The 23,121-nt window shown below is 41.0% G+C and overlaps 1 protein-coding gene across 4 annotated transcripts in view; it reads left to right on the plus strand.

Moving 5' to 3' along the window:
* The window catches only part of DHX38 (DEAH-box helicase 38), a 370,469-nt gene that overhangs the window by 312,074 nt on the left and 35,274 nt on the right, over positions 1-23,121 (plus strand). For all 4 annotated transcript variants that reach the window (XM_033942501.1, XM_033942499.1, XM_033942500.1 and 1 more), the window contains one exon: positions 13,529-13,663. In XM_033942501.1, the coding sequence (XP_033798392.1) occupies positions 13,529-13,663 (135 nt within the window). The remainder of the gene's footprint in view (positions 1-13,528; positions 13,664-23,121) is intronic.

A 23,121-nucleotide genomic window follows, 5' to 3' on the forward strand; every position in this document is an offset into this window, starting at 1 on the left:
CAGGTTTTCAAAACTCTTCTGTCCCTACAAGGCAGGAGAGTGTGGCTTAGTAGTTAGGGCTACAGCCTCAGCACCCTGAAGTTATGGGTTCAAACCTGCGCTTCTCCTTGTGACCTTGGGCAAGTCACTTAATCCTCCAGTGCCCCAGGTAAGTTAGATAGACTGTGAGCCTGCCAGGACAGATAGGCAAAATGTTTGAGTACCTGGTTTGTAACCCGTTCTGAGCTCCTTTGAGAGGATGAACAAAAAAATTCAAACAATCAATAAATAAACAAAATAGTACAAAGTAAAATTCTAAAACAGGATGTCCAATTACCAGACAGAAATGGGAACATAAAGAATGAAGACTGAATCAGTTCATTACCATGCCAATAAATCTAATTTCATCCAAATTTCTTTATTTCCAAAAACTCAGAAGAAACTAGAGTTTATCAGACATATTGGAGAGGAGAATGCCACCAAGTGGTTCTTGCTCAGTTCATATTTTTTGCTCAAAGGGAAAGGGATTAGGACTTGGATACTGCTTTTTGTACTTTTACACCCACACTCAAAGCGGTTTACATACTATTAGCCACCTAACACAAGGTTCCACATTAGGAGGATTTAAATGTTATTGTTGAAACTCTGCTCAGCGTGTAGCAGCAGCTATGAAAGCAAATAGGAATCATTAGGAAAGGAATGGAAGATAAAATTGTTCCCAAGGTGTGCAATTTTGGAGGCCACTCCTTCAAAAAGATGGTCAGTGGGGACAGACTTAAAAATCTGAATATGCAATGCAGGGGAGGGGAGATATGATAGAGACATTTAAATACACTTATGTTCAAAAATATATATGACTCACCAGAGATGGGCTACAAAAAGGTGGAGAAAAAGCCTCAAATAGCAATCAATGATTCAAAACTGCATAAATTCTGTTCATTGGCAAAAAACTTCACCACCGCCAAAATGTAATTTATCAATTGGGTACTATACCCATCACTGTGCACAGGGAAAAAAACAAAAGTTTACTTGGCTTGAGAACATGGTCTGGTAGATCAGTATCACAGTCGTTGAGAACTCCGTGGTTCAACTGTTAACAATAGCGAATATCTGAAATTAGAAATGCTTTGAGGAAAGATAAACAAATCATGCTTCTCCCATTTGATATTTCATTGGCTTTCGGTGCACTCAATTACTTTTAATTAGTGTACAAGTCTTAGCGAACTGAGTTTTTAAAGAAGAGAACATACAATGTATGGAAAAATAGTTGTATTTCCTTAACAATGGCAACCATGGGTTCCTTCAAACCTTAGCACTCTTACCCCTATTTAATATCTTAGATCTCTGGGTGGGCCCTTTTTACAAACCTGTGGTAGCAATGTTGCCATGGTAAATCCACTGAAGCCCATTCAATCCCAGTGGGTGTCGGTGCAATCACTACTGCAGCTTTGTAAAAGGAGCCCTAAGTTGGAAGTTTTTATATTAATGATATTTTTCTCTTGTGTCCTTGTTAGGCAATTTTGAAGAAACAGTACAGTCTTTTAAAACACAAAATTTTCTTGATAGATATTTGGACAAAAAACAATTTTTTAAAATTAAATAAAAAAGGAACCAAAAATATGGCTCAGGAATTATGAATCTATATCCGAGTTAACTTTATCCTCTGCTGAGACTTTAAAAATGGAAAACAAGTCAAAAGTTTTGGGAATAATTCTGGACTCAAAATTAACTTTTGAGGTCCTGATAATAGATCGGACAAAAAAATTCTTATTTAGACTAGAGAGTTGCACCGGAACAGAAATCAAACCCGTCCCCACTGGAATCAAATCCATCCTTACCTGTCCCCATAAACTTCAACGCTTAGACTAATCTTCAACCCAAAGACATATGACTCGACCTCAGCCTTCTTCTAATAACTGCACTGCCCATCTCATTGTGAATCCTCTTCAAAATATCCTGCATCTTACATCACAAAATCCACGTAAAATCAGCCAATCCCCCTCAACCAACTATTCTCAATGGCCTGGTCTACTTCTAGGAGAATCATAGACAGACTGCAATTAAGTCTGCCGTCTACAAAAAATCTCCACTACAAGTGCATGTTCCACTCCATGTTTACCTTAATGGGTGTAAAAGCTTGGAATAACCTACCAGAAATGATTAGAAAAGACACTAATCACACATCATTCCAGAAGAAGCTGAAAACCTTCTTATTCGACTGCTGAAACCAATCATGTCCCTTTTTTATAATATGTCCCCTCTGAAATTCTTAACAAACTGTATGTTATATTGTAATTCGCTGCATTTTAAGATTCTGCATACTGTAATTTCACTGACTATCTGCATATTGTAACTCGCTGATTTTCCAGCTCTCTTCAATGTGAACCTCCTAGAAGTCGCACGATTATGGCGGTATAGAAGAATAAAGTTATTATTATTATTTAAAATGAACTTAACCTCATCCTACTCTGACGCATCTGATAACCCCAACCAGTCAACTGAGCCTTTCCTGCTCCCTTCTTTTCCTTCCCCTCAAACAAGCCCCCCCTCCACCCCCCTCCGCCCAGTCAACTCTCTCTATAAGTCGCCTGGAGCCCGAATAGGTATGAAGATTAGATAGATAAACATGAAGAAATTTGATCACGAAACCCGCCTACAAAAAAGTGCACATTGGCTGCCAATTCCACATCGAATCTTATATATAATAGCTATTCTTTCATTCAAAACCCAAAATACCAAAGAACCTGCTTTCATGCATAAGCTCCTCATTCCACATGATCCCCCTAGAGCAGGAGTGTCAAAGTCCCTCCTCGAGGGCCATAATCCAGTCAGGTTTTTATGGATTTCCCCGATGAATATGCATGAGATCTATTTGCATGCACTGCTTTCATTGTATGCTAATAGATCTCATGCATATTCATTGGGGAAATCCTGAAAACCCAACTGAATTGTGGCCCTCGAGGAGGGACTTTGACACCCCTGCTCTAGAGCCCTTAAATCCTTCTCTCAGAATCTCCTTCACATTAGTACACGTCGGGCCTCTTCATTCGCAATTACGGCTTCCACAGTTTGGAACTCTTTACTACCCCATATTAGGGCTGAACAAAACATAGATAAATTCAAAGGAAATCTTAAATCCTTCCTTTTTAAAGATACATATGAATGCTGATCCGGTTCTGTGGTTGCCTCCCTTCTGTTATTTACCTTCCATGTCTTCTTTTGTTTCAAATTGTAGTTCTCCCCACTTTCCTTTTGTTTTTTCGTCTGTCATGTTTGCCAAGTCTATGTTTAGTCTGTTAAATGTTTCTCCCCCCCTCCTTTTTTATTGTAAAATACTTAGAATTTATGATTAGCGTTTTATCAAAATTTTAATATACTTGGAAACTTGGATTATGCTACTGAATTTGATAGACCCATTTAGAAATAAGCAATGACACTTTATTAATTTAATAATATTAATTGGGAAGAAAACATACTATAAAGAATATTTAGAAAAGGGAAGAATATATACTTTGTAAATGAGTCTCTGCCAGAGCCTCTAATGTAAATATAAATAAAAACATAACATAATATAAAATTTTATTTGTATATCGTGATACACCATGAAGTTCGATGTAGTTAACAGAATTTAAGTAGAAGACCGTACATGAGTGGTGAGGGTACAAGTACAAAATAATTTAGGAGCACTATCAAATACACTCATGCTAAGGTAGTGTAAGAACATAAGAAATGCCTTCACCGAATCAGACCCTTGGTCCATCCAGTCCAGTGACCTGCACACGCGGAGGCCCAACTAGGTGCTTCATAATGAGACCTTGTTTACCTGTATCCCTCAATGTGATTTGCAAGGAGGTATGCATCCAACTTGCCCTTGAATCCTATAATGGAGGTCTCCGTCACAACCTCCTCTGGGAGAGCGTTCCAAGCATCCACCACTCACTGTGTGAAACAGAACTTCCTGACATTTGTCCTGGGCCTGTCGCCTCTCAATTTCAGTACATGACCTCTCATCCGAGTCACATTTGACAACATGAATAACGATGTATCTTGCTTGATTTTATCTAGTCCTTTTAGTATTTTAAAAGTCTCTATCATATCTCCACGCATTCTCTAGAGTGAACAAGCTCAGTTTTCTGAGGTGTTCTTTGTAGCTCAAATTTCCCATACCTTTTACTAGCTTTGTAGCTCGCCTCTGTACCTTTTCCAGCAGGGTTATATCCTTTTTTAGGTAGGGAGACCAGTGTTGGATACAATACTCCAGGTGTGGCCTGACCATTGCTCTGTAAAGCGGCATTATGACGTTAGCCGATCTACTTGTGATTCCCCTCTTGATCATGCCCAACATCCTGTTCGCTTTCTTTGCAGCCGCCGCGCATTGTGCCGATGGTTTCAGTGTCCGGTCTATCAGTACCCCCAGGTCCCTTTCCTGTTCGCTCTTGCTCAATGTCACACCTAACATTTTATATTCATGTTCCTTGTTCTTCGTGCCTAGGTGCATCACTTTGCATTTTTCTATATTGAATTTCATCTGCCACTTTTCCGCCCATTTCTCTAGCTGGTTCAAATCTCTCTGGAGTTCTTCACTATCCATTTGTGATCCAACTGACCGACATAGTTTCGTGTCATCTGCGAACTTGATTATGTTACTCGTTGTTTCCTCTTCCAGGTCATTTATGAATATAGTGAATAAGATTGGCCCAAGGACCGAGCCCTGGGGCACATCGCTTGTCACCTTTTCCCAGTCCGAGAACTTCCCATTTATGCTTACCCTCTGCAATCTGCTTTCCAGCCAATTCGCTATCCATCTTAGTATATCCCCCTCAATTCCATGGCTTTGTAGTTTCTTCAGAAGCCTAGCATGTGGAACCTTGTCGAATGCCTTCTGGAAGTCCAAGTATATTATATCCACCGGGTGTCCGTTATCAATATGTTTGTTCACCTTCTCAAAAAATTGAAGTAAATTCGTCAGACATGACTTCCCCTTCCTGAAGCCGTGTTGACTGTCTCTCATCAGGTCATGATTTTCCAGGTGCTGCACTATGCTGTCTTTGATTAGCGCCTCAACCATCTTCCCTGGAACCGATGTAAGACTCACAGGTCTATAGTTGCCTGGTTCTCCTCTCGATCCTTTTTTGTAGATTGGAATGACATTCGCTATCTTCCAATCCTCTGGTATTCGCCCGGTTCTGATTGACAAATTAGCTAAGGATTGTAAGAGCTCTCCGATTTCTACCTTAAGTTCCTTTAGCACTCTCGGGTGAATTCCGTCTGGTCCAGGGGACTTGTCACTTTTTAGCCTATCGATCTGATAGTATATCATGTCCAGGTTCACACTCACTGTGGTGAGGTTATCCTTGATTTCTCCCTTGAATACTTTCCCTGGTTCGGGCATTGATGCAGTGTCTTCCCTGGTAAAGACAGACGCGAAGAATGAATTTAGCCTATCGGCAATCTTTTTGTCTTCCTTGATGTACCCTTTTCTTCCCTGATCATCCAGAGGGCCTACTGCCTCCTTTGCTGGTTTTTTCCCTTTTATATATCTGAAAAAGGGCTTGAAGTTTTTGGCTTCTTGTGCTATCTTTTCCTCATAGACCTTTTTGGCGTCTCTTACTGCCTTGTGACACTTCTTCTGGTCGGCCTTGTGACAGTTCCAGGCCTCCATTGTATGTTCGCGTTTCCATTTTTTATACGAGTTCCTCTTTTCCCTTACTGCATCCTTCACCTCTTTAGTCAGCCAAGCTGGTTCTCCTTTATTCATATTTTTCCTTCCTTTGGCTATCCGCGGAATGTAGAGATTCTGCGCTTCGGTGATAGTAGTTTTTAGTAAGGATCATGCTTGATCGACAGTTTTGATTTCGGCTGTTCTTTTCTTGAGCCTTTTTTTAACCATGGCTCTCATTCTGTCGTAATTCCCTTTTCTGAAGTTAAAGGTTGTGGTTTGAGTCCTGGTTCGTTTCCCCTTTCCGATGCCGATTTTAAAATTGATCTTGTTGTGATCACTCGTGCCTAGTGGGACCGTGACTTCCACATCTGATGTCCTTCCAGTTATGCCATTTAGGACCAAGTCCAAGGTTGCAGTTCCTCTTGTCGGTTCTCCCACCATTTACTCCAGGAAGCAGTCTCCCATTAGTTCCAGGAACTTTGTTTCCCTGCCGCAGTTTGAGGTTCCTAGGTTCCAGTTTATCCCTGGAAAGTTGAAGTCTCCCATGATTGTTACGTTACCTGTTCTACATTCGTGGTTGATTTCCTCTTTCATTGCTGCGTCTGTTTCTTCCGTCTGTGTTGGGGGTCGATAATAAAGGCCAATTTTTGTGTCTGCTCCGCTCTGGTTTGGGATCCTTATCCAGAGGGACTCCAGTTTATCCTTTCCATCCGTCATTCCTTCTCTGCTAGACTCTACTCCCTCTTGAACATACAGGGCAATACCTCCCCCTTTTGGCCCTATTCTATCTCTTCTGTATAGTTTGTATCCCTGCAGTGCTGTGTCCCATACATTTTCTTCATTCCACCAAGTTTCAGTTATTCCAATGATATCTAGTTCTTCTCGTCTTGCTAGTGCTTCCAGTTCCCCCATTTTGTTTCTCAAGCTTCTGGCATTCGTGTACATGCAGTTGAGCTCCCTTGTTGCTGCCTTCTTGGACTTTTTAGTCTTCCCAGCCCTTTTTGTATCTTTTTGTACTCTTTCCTTGTCACTTTTGATTTCAACATGATCGTCCCGTTTATCTGAGCAGTTTTTGAAAACTGGTACAGATATAGATAGGGAGTCTCAAAAGCAGGTAACAAGAAAGGGGAGGGGGAGGTAAGTAGTAAGAATTGTATGTATCTGTGCATAGAGCATTTTCCGTCTGGGAGGAAGAGCGTGTGAGACGTGGAGAGAGCACAGGGTTTAATGCTCTGCTAGTAAGTGTGTTTTTAATCCTCGCCTGAAATGCATGTATGATGAAGAGGACCCTATGATGGGGAGTAGTTCCTGACTTAGGTGAGCTGCATGGTAGGATAGTAGGTTTGTGACATAAGCTTTTTTAGGCCTTCCTTGCAGGGAGGGGTAGGCAAAAATGGAGTTGGAGCACAAAAGTCGGGGGCCCCTGTCAGCTCTGAATGCAGGACTGGTAGTATTATTATTATTATTATTATTATTCTTTATTCTTATATACCGCCATACCCATCGAGTTCTAGGCGGTTTACAACAATTAACAAATGATCTGCATTGACAAGCTTATTTACAACATGTTACAAGCAGATTTACAAACAAAATACCTGTAGATTTACAGTAAATTACAACAATTTACAATTTACAACAGTCAGCAATGAAGTTACCACAATTTACAGTAGTCTGCAATGAAAGGAAGATGTATAACAGTTTAGCTGAAAATTGTGGGTTAGATCGGACTAGACAAGGGAAGTGGAGAGAGGGTCAAGGGGGAATCGGGTGTGGGAGGAAGGGGTTGGGGGTGGGGCCGGGGTTATGTGAGGTGAAGGGATTAAATAGGGGTCGTGTTTGTTGAATAGGTAAGTTTTTAGTAGTTTTCTGAAGGCAAGGTAATTAGGGGCCTCGAGTATCATCTGGGCCAGCCATGGGTTCAACCCTGCCCTGATGGCGGCCCTTTGCACAAAGACATGTGTCCTAGCTGAGACTAGCTTTACTTGCGTTCGTTCTGGTTCAGCAGGAACTTGTCTAACTTTATCGTGAATCCCTGGAGGGTGCTTTCCCTTATAACAGCCTCCTGAAGAGCGTTCCAGTTTTCCACCACTCTCTGGGTGAAGAAGAACTTCCTTTCGTTTGTACGGAATTGATCCCCTTTTAACTTTAGAATGTGCCCTCTCGTTCTCCCTCTCTTGGAGAGAGTGAACAACCTGTCTCTATCTACTAAGTCTATTCCCTTCATTATCTTGAATGTTTCGATCATGTCCCCTCTCAGTCTCCTTTTTTCAAGGGAGAAGAGGCCAAGTTTCTCTAATCTCTCACTGTATGGTAACTCCTCCAGCCCCTTAATCATTTTAGTCGCTCTTCTCGTGACCCTTTCGACTAGTACCGTGTCCTCCTTCATGTACGGCGACCAGTGCTGGACGCAGTATTCCAGGTGAGGAAGTACCATGGCCCGGTACAGCGGCATGATAACCTCCGATTTGTTCGTGATCCTCTTCTTAATCATTCCCAGCATTCTGTTTGCCCTTTTCGCCGCTGCCGCGGATGACTTTATTGACTTGTCGACCAGTACTCCCAAGTCTCTCCTGGGGGGTCTCTCCAAGTATCGCACCGGACATCCTGAATTTGTATATAAGATTTTTATTACCAACATGCATCATCTTACACTTATGCACGTTAAACCTTATTTGCCATGTCCCAGCCCATTTCTCGAGCATCTACTAACTTCGTATCGTCTGCAAATTTAATCACCTTACTCGTCGTACCAATTTCCAGGTCGTTTATAAATATGTTGAAGGGCTCGGGTCCAAGCATTGAACCCTGAGACACTCCACTCGTGACGCTTTTCCAGTCCGAGTATTGTCCATTTACCCCCACTCTGTTTCCTATCTGCCAACCAGTTTTTAGTCTACATGAGTATTTCACCTTCGGTTCCATGGCTCGCAATTTTTCGAAGTAGTCGTTCATGCGGGACCTTGTCAAACACCTTCTGAAAATCCAGATATACAATGTCGACAGGCTCGCCCTTGTCTATCTGCCTGTTTACTCCCTCGAAGAAGTGCTGGCTGGTCCTCATCAGATTGTGTCCATCAAGGTGATCAATGATGCGGTCCTTTATCAGTGCCTCTACCATCTTTCCCGGTACCGAGGTCAGACTCACGGGTCTGTAGTTTCCCGGATCTCCCCTCGAACCTTTCTTGAAGATTGGCGTGACATTCGCCACTTTCCAGTCTTCCGGAATCCTTCCCAATTTGATCGACAGATTGGCTATTAGTTGAAGTAGTTCCTTGATTACCCTCGGATGGATGCCATCCGATCTCGGGGATTTATCGGTTTTGAGCCTATCAATCTGTCTGCATACCTCTTCTAGACTGACCGTCAACCCTGTCAGTTTCCCGTCCTCGTTTCCTGCATATAGCCTATTGGCTTCCGGTACGTTGTGCATATCCTATTCGGTAAATACAGACGCAAAAAAATGTGTTCAGTTTGTTGGCGATGGCTTTGTCTTCCTTTAGCACTCCCTTTATCATCCAACGGCCCCACCGCTTCCTTCGTGGGTCGTTTCTCCTTAATATATCGAAAGAAAGGCTTGAAGTTTTTTGCCTCGGCTATTTTTTCCTCATAGTCTCTTTTGGCCCTTTTTACCGCCTTGTGGCATCTGCTTTGATATTGTTTGTGTTTTTTCCAGTTTTCGTCCATTTTTTACCGTTTTCCAGATTAGGTCTGCTGTGTGGTTTTGAGGAGCGATTTCACAAGGGTAGTCCTCTGGTGCATTGGAGGGGCTAAGCTTATTACAAAGCTTCCAGATCTTTGAACAAAAGTAATCAGCGAGTTTGTTGATGTGTAGGGGTTTTTCCAGGGGAGGGGGGGGCTAAGACTAGTTTTGTGGTGATGGTCAGTTTTGACACTATCCTGAAGAGTTCCTTGGTATTGATGGAGTTGTTGCCCACTAGTTGAGAGTAGTAGGCTTTGTGCTTTTCTTTGAGCGTTTGTTTATATTTTTGTACATGTTTGTGCAAGTGTCCCTTGGACTCGAGTTTGATCTTTGCTCCATGTTCTCTCCAGGCAGCGGACTTTGTGTTTTAGGTCACAGAGCTCCTCATCAAACCATTTGTCAGACTTGTGGACCCTTCTTTTCCACAGGGATTTGGGGGTGAGTCTATCATAGACGTCGGTGCTGACTTTGTCTTAGGTAGCATAGAAGTCTAACAGTTCTGAGAACATAAGAATAGCCTTACTGGGTTAGATCAATGGCCCTTCAAGCCCAGTAGCCCATTCTCATTGTGGCCAATCCCGGTCACTAGTACCTTGCCAGAACCCAAGGAGTAACAATATTCCATGTTACCGATCCAGGGCAAGCAGTTGCTTCCCCCATGTCTTTCTCAATAACATAGTAACATAGTAGATGACGGCAGATAAAGACCCGAATGGTCCATCCAGTCTGCCCAACCTGATTCAATTTAAATTTTTTTATTTTTATTTTTTTTAATTTTTTTTCTTCTTAACTATTTCTGGGCAAGAATCCAAAGCTTTACCCTGTACTGTGCTTGGGTTCCAACTGCCGAAATCTCTGTTAAGACTTACTCCAGCCCATCTACACCCTCCCAGCCATTGAAGCTCTCCCCAGCCCATCCTCCACCAAACGGCCATACACAGACACAGACCGTGCAAGTCTGCCCAGTTCTGGCCTAGTTCAATATTTAATATTATTTTCTGATTCTAAATCTTCTGTGTTCATCCCACGCTTCTTTGAACTCAGTCACAGTTTTACTCTCCACCACCTCTCTCGGGAGCGCATTCCAGGCATCCACTACCCTCTCCGTAAAGTAGAATTTCCTAACATTGCCCCTGAATCTACCACCCCTCAACCTCAAATTATGTCCTCTGGTTTTACCATTTTCCTTTCTTTGGAAAAGATTTTGTACTACGTTAATACCCTTCAAGTATTTGAACATCTGAATCATATCTCCCTTGTCTCTCCTTTCCTCTAGGGTATACATATTCAGGGCTTCCAGTCTCTCCTCATACATCTTCTGGCGCAAGCGTCCTATCATTTTCGTCGCCCTCCTATGGACCGCCTCAAGTCTTCTTACGTCTTTCGCCAGATACGGTCTCCAAAACTGAACACAATACTCCAAGTGGGGCCTTACCAATGACCTGTACAGGGGCATCAACACCTTCTTCCTTCTACTGACTACGCCTCTCTTTAACAGACTGAAGAGCTCGCTGCCAAAACCCTTCACAAGCTGACTCCAAAAACCATGCAGACGTGCAATGTATTATCCAAAAGCAGACAATATTTTATTTAAACAAAGTATAAAAATGCAACAGCAAAAGCAGGATAACAAAATATATTGTCTCAATTTTAATACATTGGAGAGATCATTAGAAAAATCATACAGATAGATGCCAAGGCAAAAAAATCTACCTATAAATACATCTCTAGTTAAACAAAGATAGGCATAGATTTTTATAACCTTCCTTCTTGGGTACACCCTTTACTCTTATGCCAATCAAAACTTGTCTTGGTGTTTTGCAAAAATGCTACTATCTACCATATGCAATCATTTCCCGGTAACCATAGCTGCGCTTTTCCATAAATGACCAATCCATATACAATTTCACAGTTATTTCTGTAGTTCTGTCTTTTCCTTATTTGGAAAACTCAAGTTGTTTTTTTGTGTTAGCTGGTGTCAGGTCCAGCCTAGGTAAAAAGTTCAGTACATTCCTAAGGCCTGACACCTATATCTTTACATACAGGATTGTTTTGCTTGTGCTTCTCTGTCGCAGGGACCATATATCTTCTTGCTCACATGATTCACATTCAAATACATGACAGGCCTGTATTCTTCCAGCAAAGCCTTGTTGTCCAGCCTGCTTCTTTAGAAACTTAAGCAGGTTCAAAATGAAATGCAGGGCTGGCCTGCATATAGAGTCCTCACATCAGATAGTTAATAAGAGTTCCATTTCATGTATGACAGAGGGCCCTTCCTCAAGACTATTGGCTTTTCCTCCAGGAATTTGTCCAAACCTTTCTTAAAACCAGCTACGCTATCTGCTCTTACCACAACCTCTGGTAATGCGCTCCAGAGCTTAACTATTCTCTGTGTGAAAAAAAATTTCCTCCTATTGGTTTTAAAAATATTTCCCTATAACTTCATTGTGTCCCCCCTAGTCTTTGTAATTTTTGACGAAGTAAAAAATCGATCCCACTTGTACCCGTTCTACTCCACTCAGGATTTTGTAGACTTCAATCATATCTCCCCTCGGCCGTCTCTTTTCCAAGCTAAAGAACCCTAACTTTTAAAGGAAAAATTTATAAACTATAAAGAGTTTTACCTCATGCAAAATTGACATTTCTTTAATAAGACATTAACTATTTTTCTGCGGCCCTCACAGTTAAAGTTTAACATCTTTCCTTTCTCAAAACTGACACATTTCAATCACTATATTGAAAATAAGATCATTTTCCGTACCTTTGTTGTCTGGTGACTTTATTTTTCTATGCTTTTACCTGTTTCCAGGGCCTTCTTGTCCTTTGACTGTTTTTCTCTCCATCTTCACTTTCTGCCTTGCATTCATCTTTGGCATTAACTTAATATTCAATTTTTCCATTTTTCTGCTTTCTTCTCAAAATCTACTTTTCCATGTCTCTCTCTCCTTCCCTTCCTATTTCCATGGTCTGACATCTCTCTCCTTCCTTTTCCCTGGTCTGGCATCTGTCTCCTTCCCTCCCTCCCCATGCCCTGGCATCTCTCCCTCCCCCACCATGGTTTGATATCTCCTTTCCTTCTTTCCTTTCCCTCCCTCTCATAGATTTGATATCTCTTGTTCCTCTCCTCTCCCATGTCTCCCTCTCTCCCTCCAGAGAGGCTTTTGACGCAGGCGCGGATCACATGAGAAGCTGCCGCCGCCCATGGCTTTGAAGGAAAAATGAGTGCAACAAGGGAGCCGGCCAGAAACTAAAATGCCATCATTGCGTCCAGACTACGGGACGCAAAACAGTACTCTGGGGGCTGCATGTGGCCCAAGGGCCGCAAGTTTGAGACCGCTGATCTAACAGTTTCCCATCTTCACAGAGGCCAATCTAGGTCACGAGTACCTGGCAAAAAACCGAAATAATAGCAGCATTCCATGCCCCACTGATCCAGGGCAAGCAGTGGCTTCTCTCATGTCTGTCTCAACAGCAGTTTATGGGCTTTTCCTCCAGGAACTTGTTGAAACCTTTTTTAAAATTAGCGACATTAACTGCTCTTACCACATCCTCTGATGTGATTGTGGATGTGTGTTGGGATATCTGTCTTATTTCTGAGGGGAGGTTTGAGGAGGACTCTATACTACTGTATCAATAATGGAACTCTTCATTCTTATTTTAATATTTTGATGTTGTATACTGCTATATGCTATTTGCTATATGTAACTAGGTGGTACATAAAGTGAATAAGCCTGTAAACCTGTATAGGCTGATCGCTTAGGCATTTGCAACAATACAGTTTTAAGATTGCTGGACTATCATAGAAATATCAGAGCAAAGGCTTAAACATTCAGACTTCTTAGTACCCCAATCTATTGGTATTTCATCTAGAAACAGAACATAGAAATATGACGACAGATAAAGGCCAAAGGGCCCATCTAGTCTGCCCATCCGCAGTAACCATCTGCATTTTGTTTTTTAGTTTAAAGCTATGAAGGTGTTTTTTTTCTGCCTGGGAGATCGATAGAGGCAGTCTTAGTCATGTGCTTCATGGTGTAAGACCTTGTCCTCAGTGGACTTGAGCCTGCAACATACAGAACCTACTCTACTACAGACTGGGAGAATTAATGAAACAGGAATTGAGGAAGATAAATGAAATTGTCACTTATTTTTGTATTCTAATCCCCATCTCTGGGTTCCTCTTCTAGGTGAGAGAGGTTCGGGCCCAGCTGAAAGATATTATGGTTCAGCAGAGAATGAGCCTTTCTTCTTGTGGCACAGATTGGGACATCGTTAGAAAGTGCATCTGTGCAGCCTACTTCCACCAGGCTGCCAAGCTGAAGGTGAGTGAGAGTGCTGTGGGCAATACAGAATGTATGTGTGCAAGCATGCTGGAGTGCAGACTATGGCTAAGGGAAGTCTCTGCTCCCTTCAATGTTTTTCACAGTTTGTATTTAAGTGATTTTTTTTTTCACACATCAATGCTTTATAGTCCTCACCTTGTTGGAAGAAAAAAATGTTTTCTCCAAGGTTAAGCAGGCATAAAATTCTCACAAGTGGGTGACATCGTCCACGGAACCTGGTATGGACACTACCAAGTGCACTGCTACTTTAAAGTTTTAAGGCAATGCCCAATAGCGTTTGTGTGCTGACATTGGTTCATGGGACCATCAGTTCTTTGTTTTTCATGGTGCTGAGAAGCTGTGTCTTCATTGCGTCAAAACTTTTCAATTTTTTGTTGTGCCTTCCTGTCTTTCTTTTTAGTACTTGTCATAATTCTTTGTTTTTACCTTGTTCTTGTATTTATACCGATTTTGGTTTAATTTTTTCAACTTTCTCATTTTTGAATTGCTTGTGGTATATAAAAATAAAGATATTATTATTGGGCTGTTTTTTTCTTCTAAGAAACATCAATCATTTTCAGGATAACTTTTATTTGAGCTCACTAGGCCATTGAGCCCTTTGATTTCACATCAGCCGTTTTCCCTGTACTGAGAGGCTTTAGGAAATGCTCTTGATGTAATTGGACCATTTCAGGCTCTGATCCGCATAATTGGTGCATCCAGTGTCTGGGTTCTGATCATCGGGACATTAACTGTATCCTCTGTCTCTGCATGCAAAAGAGGTCACTGAAAGCCCAAAAGCTTCAATTTGGAAATCTTTTTGGTACCTCATCAAAAACAACATCGAGCATGTTAGGGGACTAAAGTGTTACCGTTAAAATCTAAGGTTCCACTTGAGATTGAAAGAGCGCACAGAATACCTACACAAAGAATACACTCTCAAAAAGGTCCAAGGACTCTGATTTTTAAGCTCCTGCGTTATCAACATGCGGTGGAAATATGTCAACTAGCCAAAGAAAATAGAAACCTTAAGTGTCAGGACGCGAGAATATATGTCGTGCCTGACTTTGCTAAAGAAACTGCATTGAAAAGGAAGCAACTATTAGATCTGAGGCCCCAATTGAGAGCACTGGGGGCCAGATATAGGCTCCTTTATCCTGCAGTAATGAAGGTTACTCTGTCAAATAAAACTCAAAATTTTACTGATCCTAAAAAGTTACAGCAATATTTAGAGCAATATGAGCAGCCAATGACTTCCTAATTGAAATTAATGAAGCTTTTACATTTTATTTTGGAAATATGATTTATTATTTATATACAACCTTTGAAATCTTCATTTTATTTTGCGAAGTATAAATGGGATGTAAGAAAGAAAACTGTTGGTGTTTAGAATCCTTACATCAGGGGTGTCCAATGTCGGTCCTCGAGGGCCGCAATCCAGTTGGGTTTTCAGGATTTCCCCAATGAATATGCATTGAAAGCAGTGCATGCAAATAGATCTCATGCATATTCATTGGGGAAATCCTGAAAACCCAACTGGATTGCGGCCCTCGAGGACCGACATTGGACACCCCTGCCTTACATTCTTTGAAGTGTAACGGATTTACAAAGACACAAGAATGGAACTTTGGCATGAAAGGCACTTGGCAGTGTCAGAGATGATGGGGTTTTTTTTCTTCAAGGGAATATGGAATGTATGCTTCTTATGGTTTTTTTTCTCTGCAAAGGATGTGGTTTGGATGCGGGAGGGCTGACTTGTACTTGTACTTGAAACCTTGTGGATTGGTGAGAATGGCACTGTCTTGGCTAAATGATTGAGATTGATTCATTTTGAAATGTTTTGACATATCTCAGGATTCAGCCAATGACCGTATACAGGAAGGAAAGTTGATTGGCTAACTCTAACGTTTAGTCAGAAGGTTTGGAGGCGTGTCTGTTGAAGAGGAAGAACTCGGAATTTTCAATTATAACATATAGACTTATGAAAATAATTTTGGTTTTCTTATACTAACATGACTGGTCTGAATATACGGATTTAATTGGATATTGGGCTAAAGAGACCCCTTTTGCGGTTTGTTCCGTCAGCACACCCTTAGCACTTCTGTTGGGTCTTCCTCTTTGAATGTGTGACGATGGCAGGAATGTGTGGGGCTCCATCTCCGGCTTTTAGGGATGGGCCTCGCTGTTCCTGCTGCGGCTGATTGGATTCTGTCATGGCCTGATGCACGCTCGGAGCTTTACTGGAGCCGCTCTGCGTGACCGTCATCTCCATTATACTGTTGAAAGTTCACAGATTCTCTAGGTGGAAGTACAGGCTCTGGCATGGATACTTTCTTAATCAGCAAAATCCGTGAGGAATACCCAGATAAAATCATGAATGCTCTTAGTGGTGTGCCATCTCTTAATTAAAATATCTGACACTGTTATATAATGTACAATGTTTAGTCCACCAACTTGTAATGAGCACATATGAGTCATAGGAAGATATGTATGAATAGGATTTCACAGAATCTATATTTGAAATGGAGATTAGTATAATTTTTGATGTTAACATCATTTCAATGGTTTATTGTCTAACATTGATTTAATTATAATGTTAGCTTATATTTTATTTTAGGATATTTTATGAATTCATAACAATTGTCAGTGTACTCATAGTAACTGGGTCTGTTTAGTTATATCTGAATTTTGGATACTAGGTTTATAATATATTTAATAATTATATATTAATGGCTAATTGTTATAAAATTCCTTATATTTAATTAATTATTTGATATAAGGGATTAAAGGTTTCCTTTTTGATATGAATGTAATGATTTATATTTTATGTTTTTTCTGTGATAAAGTTTAGTAATGATTTAGATGATAATCTAATGAATGGTAGAATTAATTTAAAAATTTACAAATGGATTTTAAATGGGTTTTAAAATTTTTTTAATATGAATACTTTAGATATAATCTTATTATAATTTCTTACTATAAGATTATAAATGGAATTTACAGATTAAATAAGTTATGTAAATTGAGGCAATGGTATATTCTAATTAATTGCATACAATGATATTTTAATCAGTAATAATTATAGATGAGGGGGGGTTTGAATGTTTAATAATTGGGTGTCTAATTGATTTAAGTTATGAAAATTTAGGCAGTGGTACATTCTTATTAATTATATACAATGATATTATAATTAGTAACAATTAGATGAGGGGGGTTTGAATGTTTAATAATTGAGTGTCTAATTGATTCAAGTTTATAAATTTGTGGAAGTAGCTGATGTAAAATTAAGGTATTAGCTTGTCGGGAGTTATTTTATACCTGACCTCAATCTGCGTTTCCAAGTTTTCATATTTATTTGGGGATGGGAAGGGAAGGGGATATATAATGAGGGGTTGGGTAAGGGATGGAGTTCTATGGAGTATCTCACTTATTGGGAAAAGGATTTATTACAATATATTCAATGTTTGATTTTTGTTACAATATGCTATGACGATATTAATGGATCTTAAGATATTGTGTCTGAATGTTAATGGTCTGAATCATCCGATAAAAAGAAAAAAGCATTGCTATTTTTAAAAAGGCAAAATGCGGATATTTGTTACATACAAGAAACTCACCTGTCAAATATTGAGTCTAAAAAACTGGAAGGTGGTTGGGTCAAACATTGTTTTTTCTCATCAGCTATAGGGAAAAATAATAATAATAATAAGGCGGGTGTTGCTATTTTAGTGAATAAAAAATGCTCTGCTTCATTTAAATTAAACTGGATATAATCAACATACTGGGTTGGAGTATCAAAAAGTGTATATTTCTTCAATAGGACACCTCAGCCCCACCACTCCACCGCTATGTCAACTCAAGAAAGCGGGAGATTTATGTGGTGCCTCATCATAGGTCATCCATTTTAAATGCTGTGTAATATTTATTATATTTTATAAAATCTTTTTTAGTTTAAATAGTTCAATAATTTATAATGAAAAAGTTAAAGAGCTTGTATATTTAGCTTAAACACAGCCGAACCTGGGAGTCTGACCCGACATGTTTTGCACATATAGTGCTGTCTCAAGGCTCTCCCTGTGTAGAAAACAAAAGTATAGGGAAGTTGTAGTGAACCCTTCTATATACACTACCTCCCCCCATCATACTCGCATCAACTCCCCCCGTCTCAACTCCATCTTACCGAGGCCACCGTTGTCATTCGACTCACAAGTAAGGTCTCTGTGAAAGATGGCGGCCTCAGCTTGCTTTTAAATTCAAAATCTTGTGATGTCATAACCACTCCCCCCAAAAACCTCATTGGTCCATTCAACCACCAGTCAGAGTAACCCATTCAACCTCCCCATTCAGTCCCCGAGGCTCCACCGTATCAAGTAAAAAAATCAACCTCTGCTCTTCCTCATTTAATCTCCGTAGATCTTTCCCACCATCCCTCCCCGTTATCCTTTTGATAACACGCCATCTGATCTGATCAACGTCATGATTATATCTATAGCAGTGAGTTACCAAGGGTAAACAAGGGATGACCTATGATGAGGCACCACATAAATCTCCCGCTTTCTTGAGTTGACATAGCGGTGGAGTGGTGGGGCTGAGGTGTCCTATTGAAGAAATATACACTTTTTGGTACTCCAACCCAGTATGTTGATTATATCCAGTTGATTTGAGAGGGTTGGTATTAACATTACACATTGGCCATTGTTATATAAGCTAGTAGTGAAATAATATTATCATGGCAGAACTCACAACACAGTTTGATGGATATAATGAAGAGCACCTTCGTAAAGTGTTACTGAGGCCAGCTCTTCTGGATGATGAAACTACCACCCCCACTGAAACATCTTGGTTCGAATTGGAGAATTTGATGAAGAGGGCAGTGAGGCCATAATTGCATAACAGCACTCTAGTGCAATATTTAAAGAAAGCTATGATCCCGAGAGGCCTCAGGATATTAAAGGAACCTAAAATGATCTCATCGGACAAAACTTTTGGTGAAAAGTGGACAGCGATCCTCAATAGATGTTCCAGGGACCTCATGATTCTACTTGTGGAGACAACGGAGGATATAGAAAAAGAACTCTGTGTCAAGGTTAATGCAATGGAAAATGAATTACAGGAGGGTCAGAACATGGAGGAGTTTGATAATAAATTACGAGAATTGAAGTCCTCTATACAACAGTTTAGGGAGGAAGTAAAACAAACTAAAATTAGAAAATGGAAGAGAGATGAAAGGGATTACTTAAACGATCGTGTATATTCATGGCAACACCGTCATAACCAACTCCCACCCCAGGGCGCAACCCCCTCCTCCCTCGGTCCTCCTTCAAGTCCACCCCAAGATACCAAACAGGTTGAAAATACAAAAAATCCCAAAGAAAGCAAAAAGTAGTAACAGCAGCCCCAGACATTAAAGCAATAGATTAACAGTTCAATAAGCGACTACAAGCCCTTGAGGTCAGGGTGTTCCAAAAAGGCTCCCAGGTCCGCTGGAATATACGTCCAAGTAGGGAAGAAAAGTCAGTGACGTCTCTGCGTTCCCACTGCAACAATGTGATCAGGCGATATCGCCAAAGAGAATAATCAGGACTCTCTACCTCCAGCCATTTAAGCAGGATGCACTGTAAGGCTACCGTGACTGTCCACTGGAGGAAAGCTGCAGTTCCCGGTCGTCGAGGAGAAAAGTGAAGAGGAACCCCAAATAGGATCCGTTCCACAAAAAGAAAAATGGTTTCCCAAAAAGCCTGAACGGCAGGACAGGACCAAAACATATGATCCAAGCCTGCTTCAGGAGCAGCACATCGGAGACAGGCAGCATTTGCTCTAAACCCAGAGAGATAAGCCCTTTTAGGGGAGATATACAGTCTCAATACCAATTTGTAATGTTGTTCCCAATAAGTAGTATATTTACGGAAAACAGATAACTTTTTGACAGCACTAAGAATAACATCATCAGGCAACTGTATGGAAAGATCACGAGCCCACGCTGCCCGTAATCGGAGATGATCAAGCAACGGGGATTTATCCTTCAAGTGCCTATGGTGAAATTTGAGGGGAACAGGAAGCTGGGAGCCAATAGTGAAGGCCATGGACAACAGTTCTCGGCGATCCGCCATGAGATGGCAAGGGGGTAAGGAAACTATATAATGATGAAAAACATAGTAACATAGTATATGACGGCAGATAAAGACCCGAATGGTCCATCCAGTCTGCCCAACCTGATTCAATTTAAATTTTTTTATTTTTTTTATTCTTATTTTTTTAATTTTTCTTCTTAGCTATTTCTGGGCAAGAATCCAAAGCTTTACCCGGTACTGTGCTTGGGTTCCAACTGCCGAAATCTCTGTTAAGACTTACTCCAGCCCATCTACACCCTCCTAGCCATTGAAGCCCTCCCCTGCCCATCCTCCACCAAACGGCCATACACAGACACAGACCGTGCAAGTCTGCCCAGTAACTGGCCTAGTTCAATATTTAATATTATTTTCTGATTCTAAATCTTCTGTGTTCATCCCACGCTTCTTTGAACTCAGTCACAGTTTTACACTCCACCACCTCTCTCGGGAGCGCATTCCAGGCATCCACTACCCTCTCCGTAAAGTAGAATTTCTTAACATTGCCCCTGAATCTACCACCCCTCAACCTCAAATTATTTCCTCTGGTTTTACCATTTTCCTTTCTCTGGAAAAGATTTTGTTCTACATTAATACCCTTCAAGTATTTGAACGTCTGAACCATATCTCCCCTGTCTCTCCTTTCCTCTAGGGTATACATATTCAGGGCTTCCAGTCTCTCCTCATAAGTCTTCTGGCGCAAGCCTCCTATCATTTTCGTCGCCTTCCTCTGGACCGCCTCAAGTCTTCTTACATCTTTCACCAGATACGGTCTCCAAAACTGAACACAATACTCCAAGTGGGGCCTCACCAATGACCTGTACAGGGGCATCAACACCTTCTTCCTTCTACTGACTACGCCTCTCTTTATACAGCCCAGCATCCTTCTGGCAGCAGCCACTGCCTTGTCACACTGTTTTTTCGCCTTTAGATCTTCGGACACTATCACCCCAAGGTCCCTCTCCCCGTCCGTGCATATCAGCTTCTCTCCTCCCAGCATATACGGTTCCTTCCTATTATTAATCCCCAAATGCATTACTCTGCATTTCTTTGCATTGAATTTTAGTTGCCAGGCATTAGACCATTCCTCTAACTTTTGCAGATCCTTTTTCATATTTTCCACTCCCTCTTCGGTGTCTACTCTGTTACAAATCTTGGTATCATCTGCAAAAAGGCACACTTTTCCTTCTAACCCTTCAGCAATGTCACTCACAAACATATTGAACAGGATTGGCCCCAGCACCGAACCCTGAGGGACTCCACTAGTCACCTTACCTTCCTTCGAGCGACTTCCATTAACCACCACCCTCTGGCGTCTGTCTGACAGCCAGTTTCTGACCCAGTTCACCACTTTGGGTCCTAACTTCAGCCCTTCAAGTTTGTATGAGTGTATTAAGGTCCCCTTTACACAAAATCATGAAAGATACATACTTTGTTTAAGAACTGGGAAAGTCCTCTATCAGTCCAAGTAGAAAAATAGACACAATGTACAGAATTCAAACGTCCAGGATTTCAACACCATTGACGAGGATGATAAAGGGTATGGAGAACCTTTCATATGCCGAACGGTTGGACAGGCTGGGGCTCTTTACCCTGGAGAAGCGGAGACTGAGAGGGGACATGATAGAAACTTATAAAATCATGAAAGGCATAGAGAAGGTGGAGAGGGACAGATTCTTTAGACTAGCAGGGACAACTAAAACAAGAGGTCATTCAGAAAAACTGAGAGGAGACAGATTCATAACGAATGCAAGGAGGTTCTTCTTCACTCAGAGGGTGGTGGACACCTGGAACGCTCTTCCCGGAGAGGTGATAGGACAGAGTACAATTCTGGGGTTCAAAAAGGGACTGGATGATTTCCTGGAAGCAAAGGGAATAACAGGGTACAGATAGAGGTTTACCTTACAGGACATTGAGAGAATAGGGTATGGATATTTTAGGTTAGGTAGGGAACACTTTCAGGTCATGGACCTGGGGGGCCGCCGCGGGAGCGGACTGCCGGGCACGATGGACCCCTGGTCTGACCCGGCAGAGGCAACGCTTATGTTCTTATGACTAGTTGTGGAATCTGTCTTCAAGCGTTCACACACTCGCAATCTTACACTTCTCCTCTAGACAGAGAAGCCTGAACATTTTACTCTTTGGCAAGTGCATATTCTATTCATCTGTGCACCTCAACAGAATTATGTACAGTTTTGCATATCCATTTATTTTAAATCTTTGCTAAAACAATTGTCTGACTTTGAGATAATCCTTTTCCCAATTTAAAACCGTTTCAACAATTATCTAAATCTTGTTCACTACTAGAAAGTTCATGGCTAGAGCAGCTTTAGATGCCTTTGATGTTTCTTCCCAAACATCTGCAGTAACAATTGCGATGCACAAGTTAGCCTGGCTTCAAGTCTCGGATCTGGAAACTTCAGTTCAAGAGCGCCTTTCCAATGGACATGGTAAGGGCGATGACCTGTTTGGAGGAAAAAATTGAGGAAGCTGCAGATAAGATTAAGAAAAACAAAAACCCAAAAACAACCACACATAGATACTATGAAAACTTTATCTAATCCACGGATCTTTCAATCTTCTTCATCATCCAGAAGATATTCTATCTCATCCAGACATCCATATTATTACAGCACTAAATGTCTTCAATTACAACATTGTCAGCCTTCTTTCTCCTTTTCTAGAACTGCTGCTAACGACCCATGCAAGGCAACAGAGACCGCAGAAATCATAACCTTAGTCTCAGTCCATACAACAGTCATTCTTTTGACTCCTTTATTGAGAGCACTGCCAACATTCCTCTGACTCTTCTTCACATTCGTCGCAACATGGAGTGATTTAGAGGCATTATAACATTCTTAGTCTTATTTACCATCCTTTTTCTAATAATTCCTAGCATCTTGTTTGATTTTTTGGTCGCCACCACTCATTGGGTGGAAGGTTTCATCATATTGTCTACTATGATACTTAGATTTTTTTTCTTAGGCACTGACCCCTAAGGTGGACCCTAGCTTCTGGTAACTATGATTTGGGTTATTCTTCCATTGTCCATCACTTTGTATTTGTGCCCATTAAATTTCATCTGCCATTTAGATGCCCAGTCTCCCAGTTTCCTAAAGTCTACCTGCAATTTTTCACATTCTGCATGCGTTTTAACAACTTTGAAAAGTTTGTTTATTTATTTCTCGTCTAAAACCTAGGCAGGTTACAACACATAACATACATACATCTGCAAATTTAATCACCTCACACATCGTCCCACTTTGCAGATTATTTATAAACTAGTATTTTAGCCCGTTACATTAACGGGTGCTAGAATATATGTCTGTCTGTCTTTTATTTCTGTCTCTC

Source organism: Geotrypetes seraphini, chromosome 4 (assembly GCF_902459505.1).
Source record: "Geotrypetes seraphini chromosome 4, aGeoSer1.1, whole genome shotgun sequence".
Lineage (NCBI taxonomy): Eukaryota > Metazoa > Chordata > Amphibia > Gymnophiona > Dermophiidae > Geotrypetes > Geotrypetes seraphini.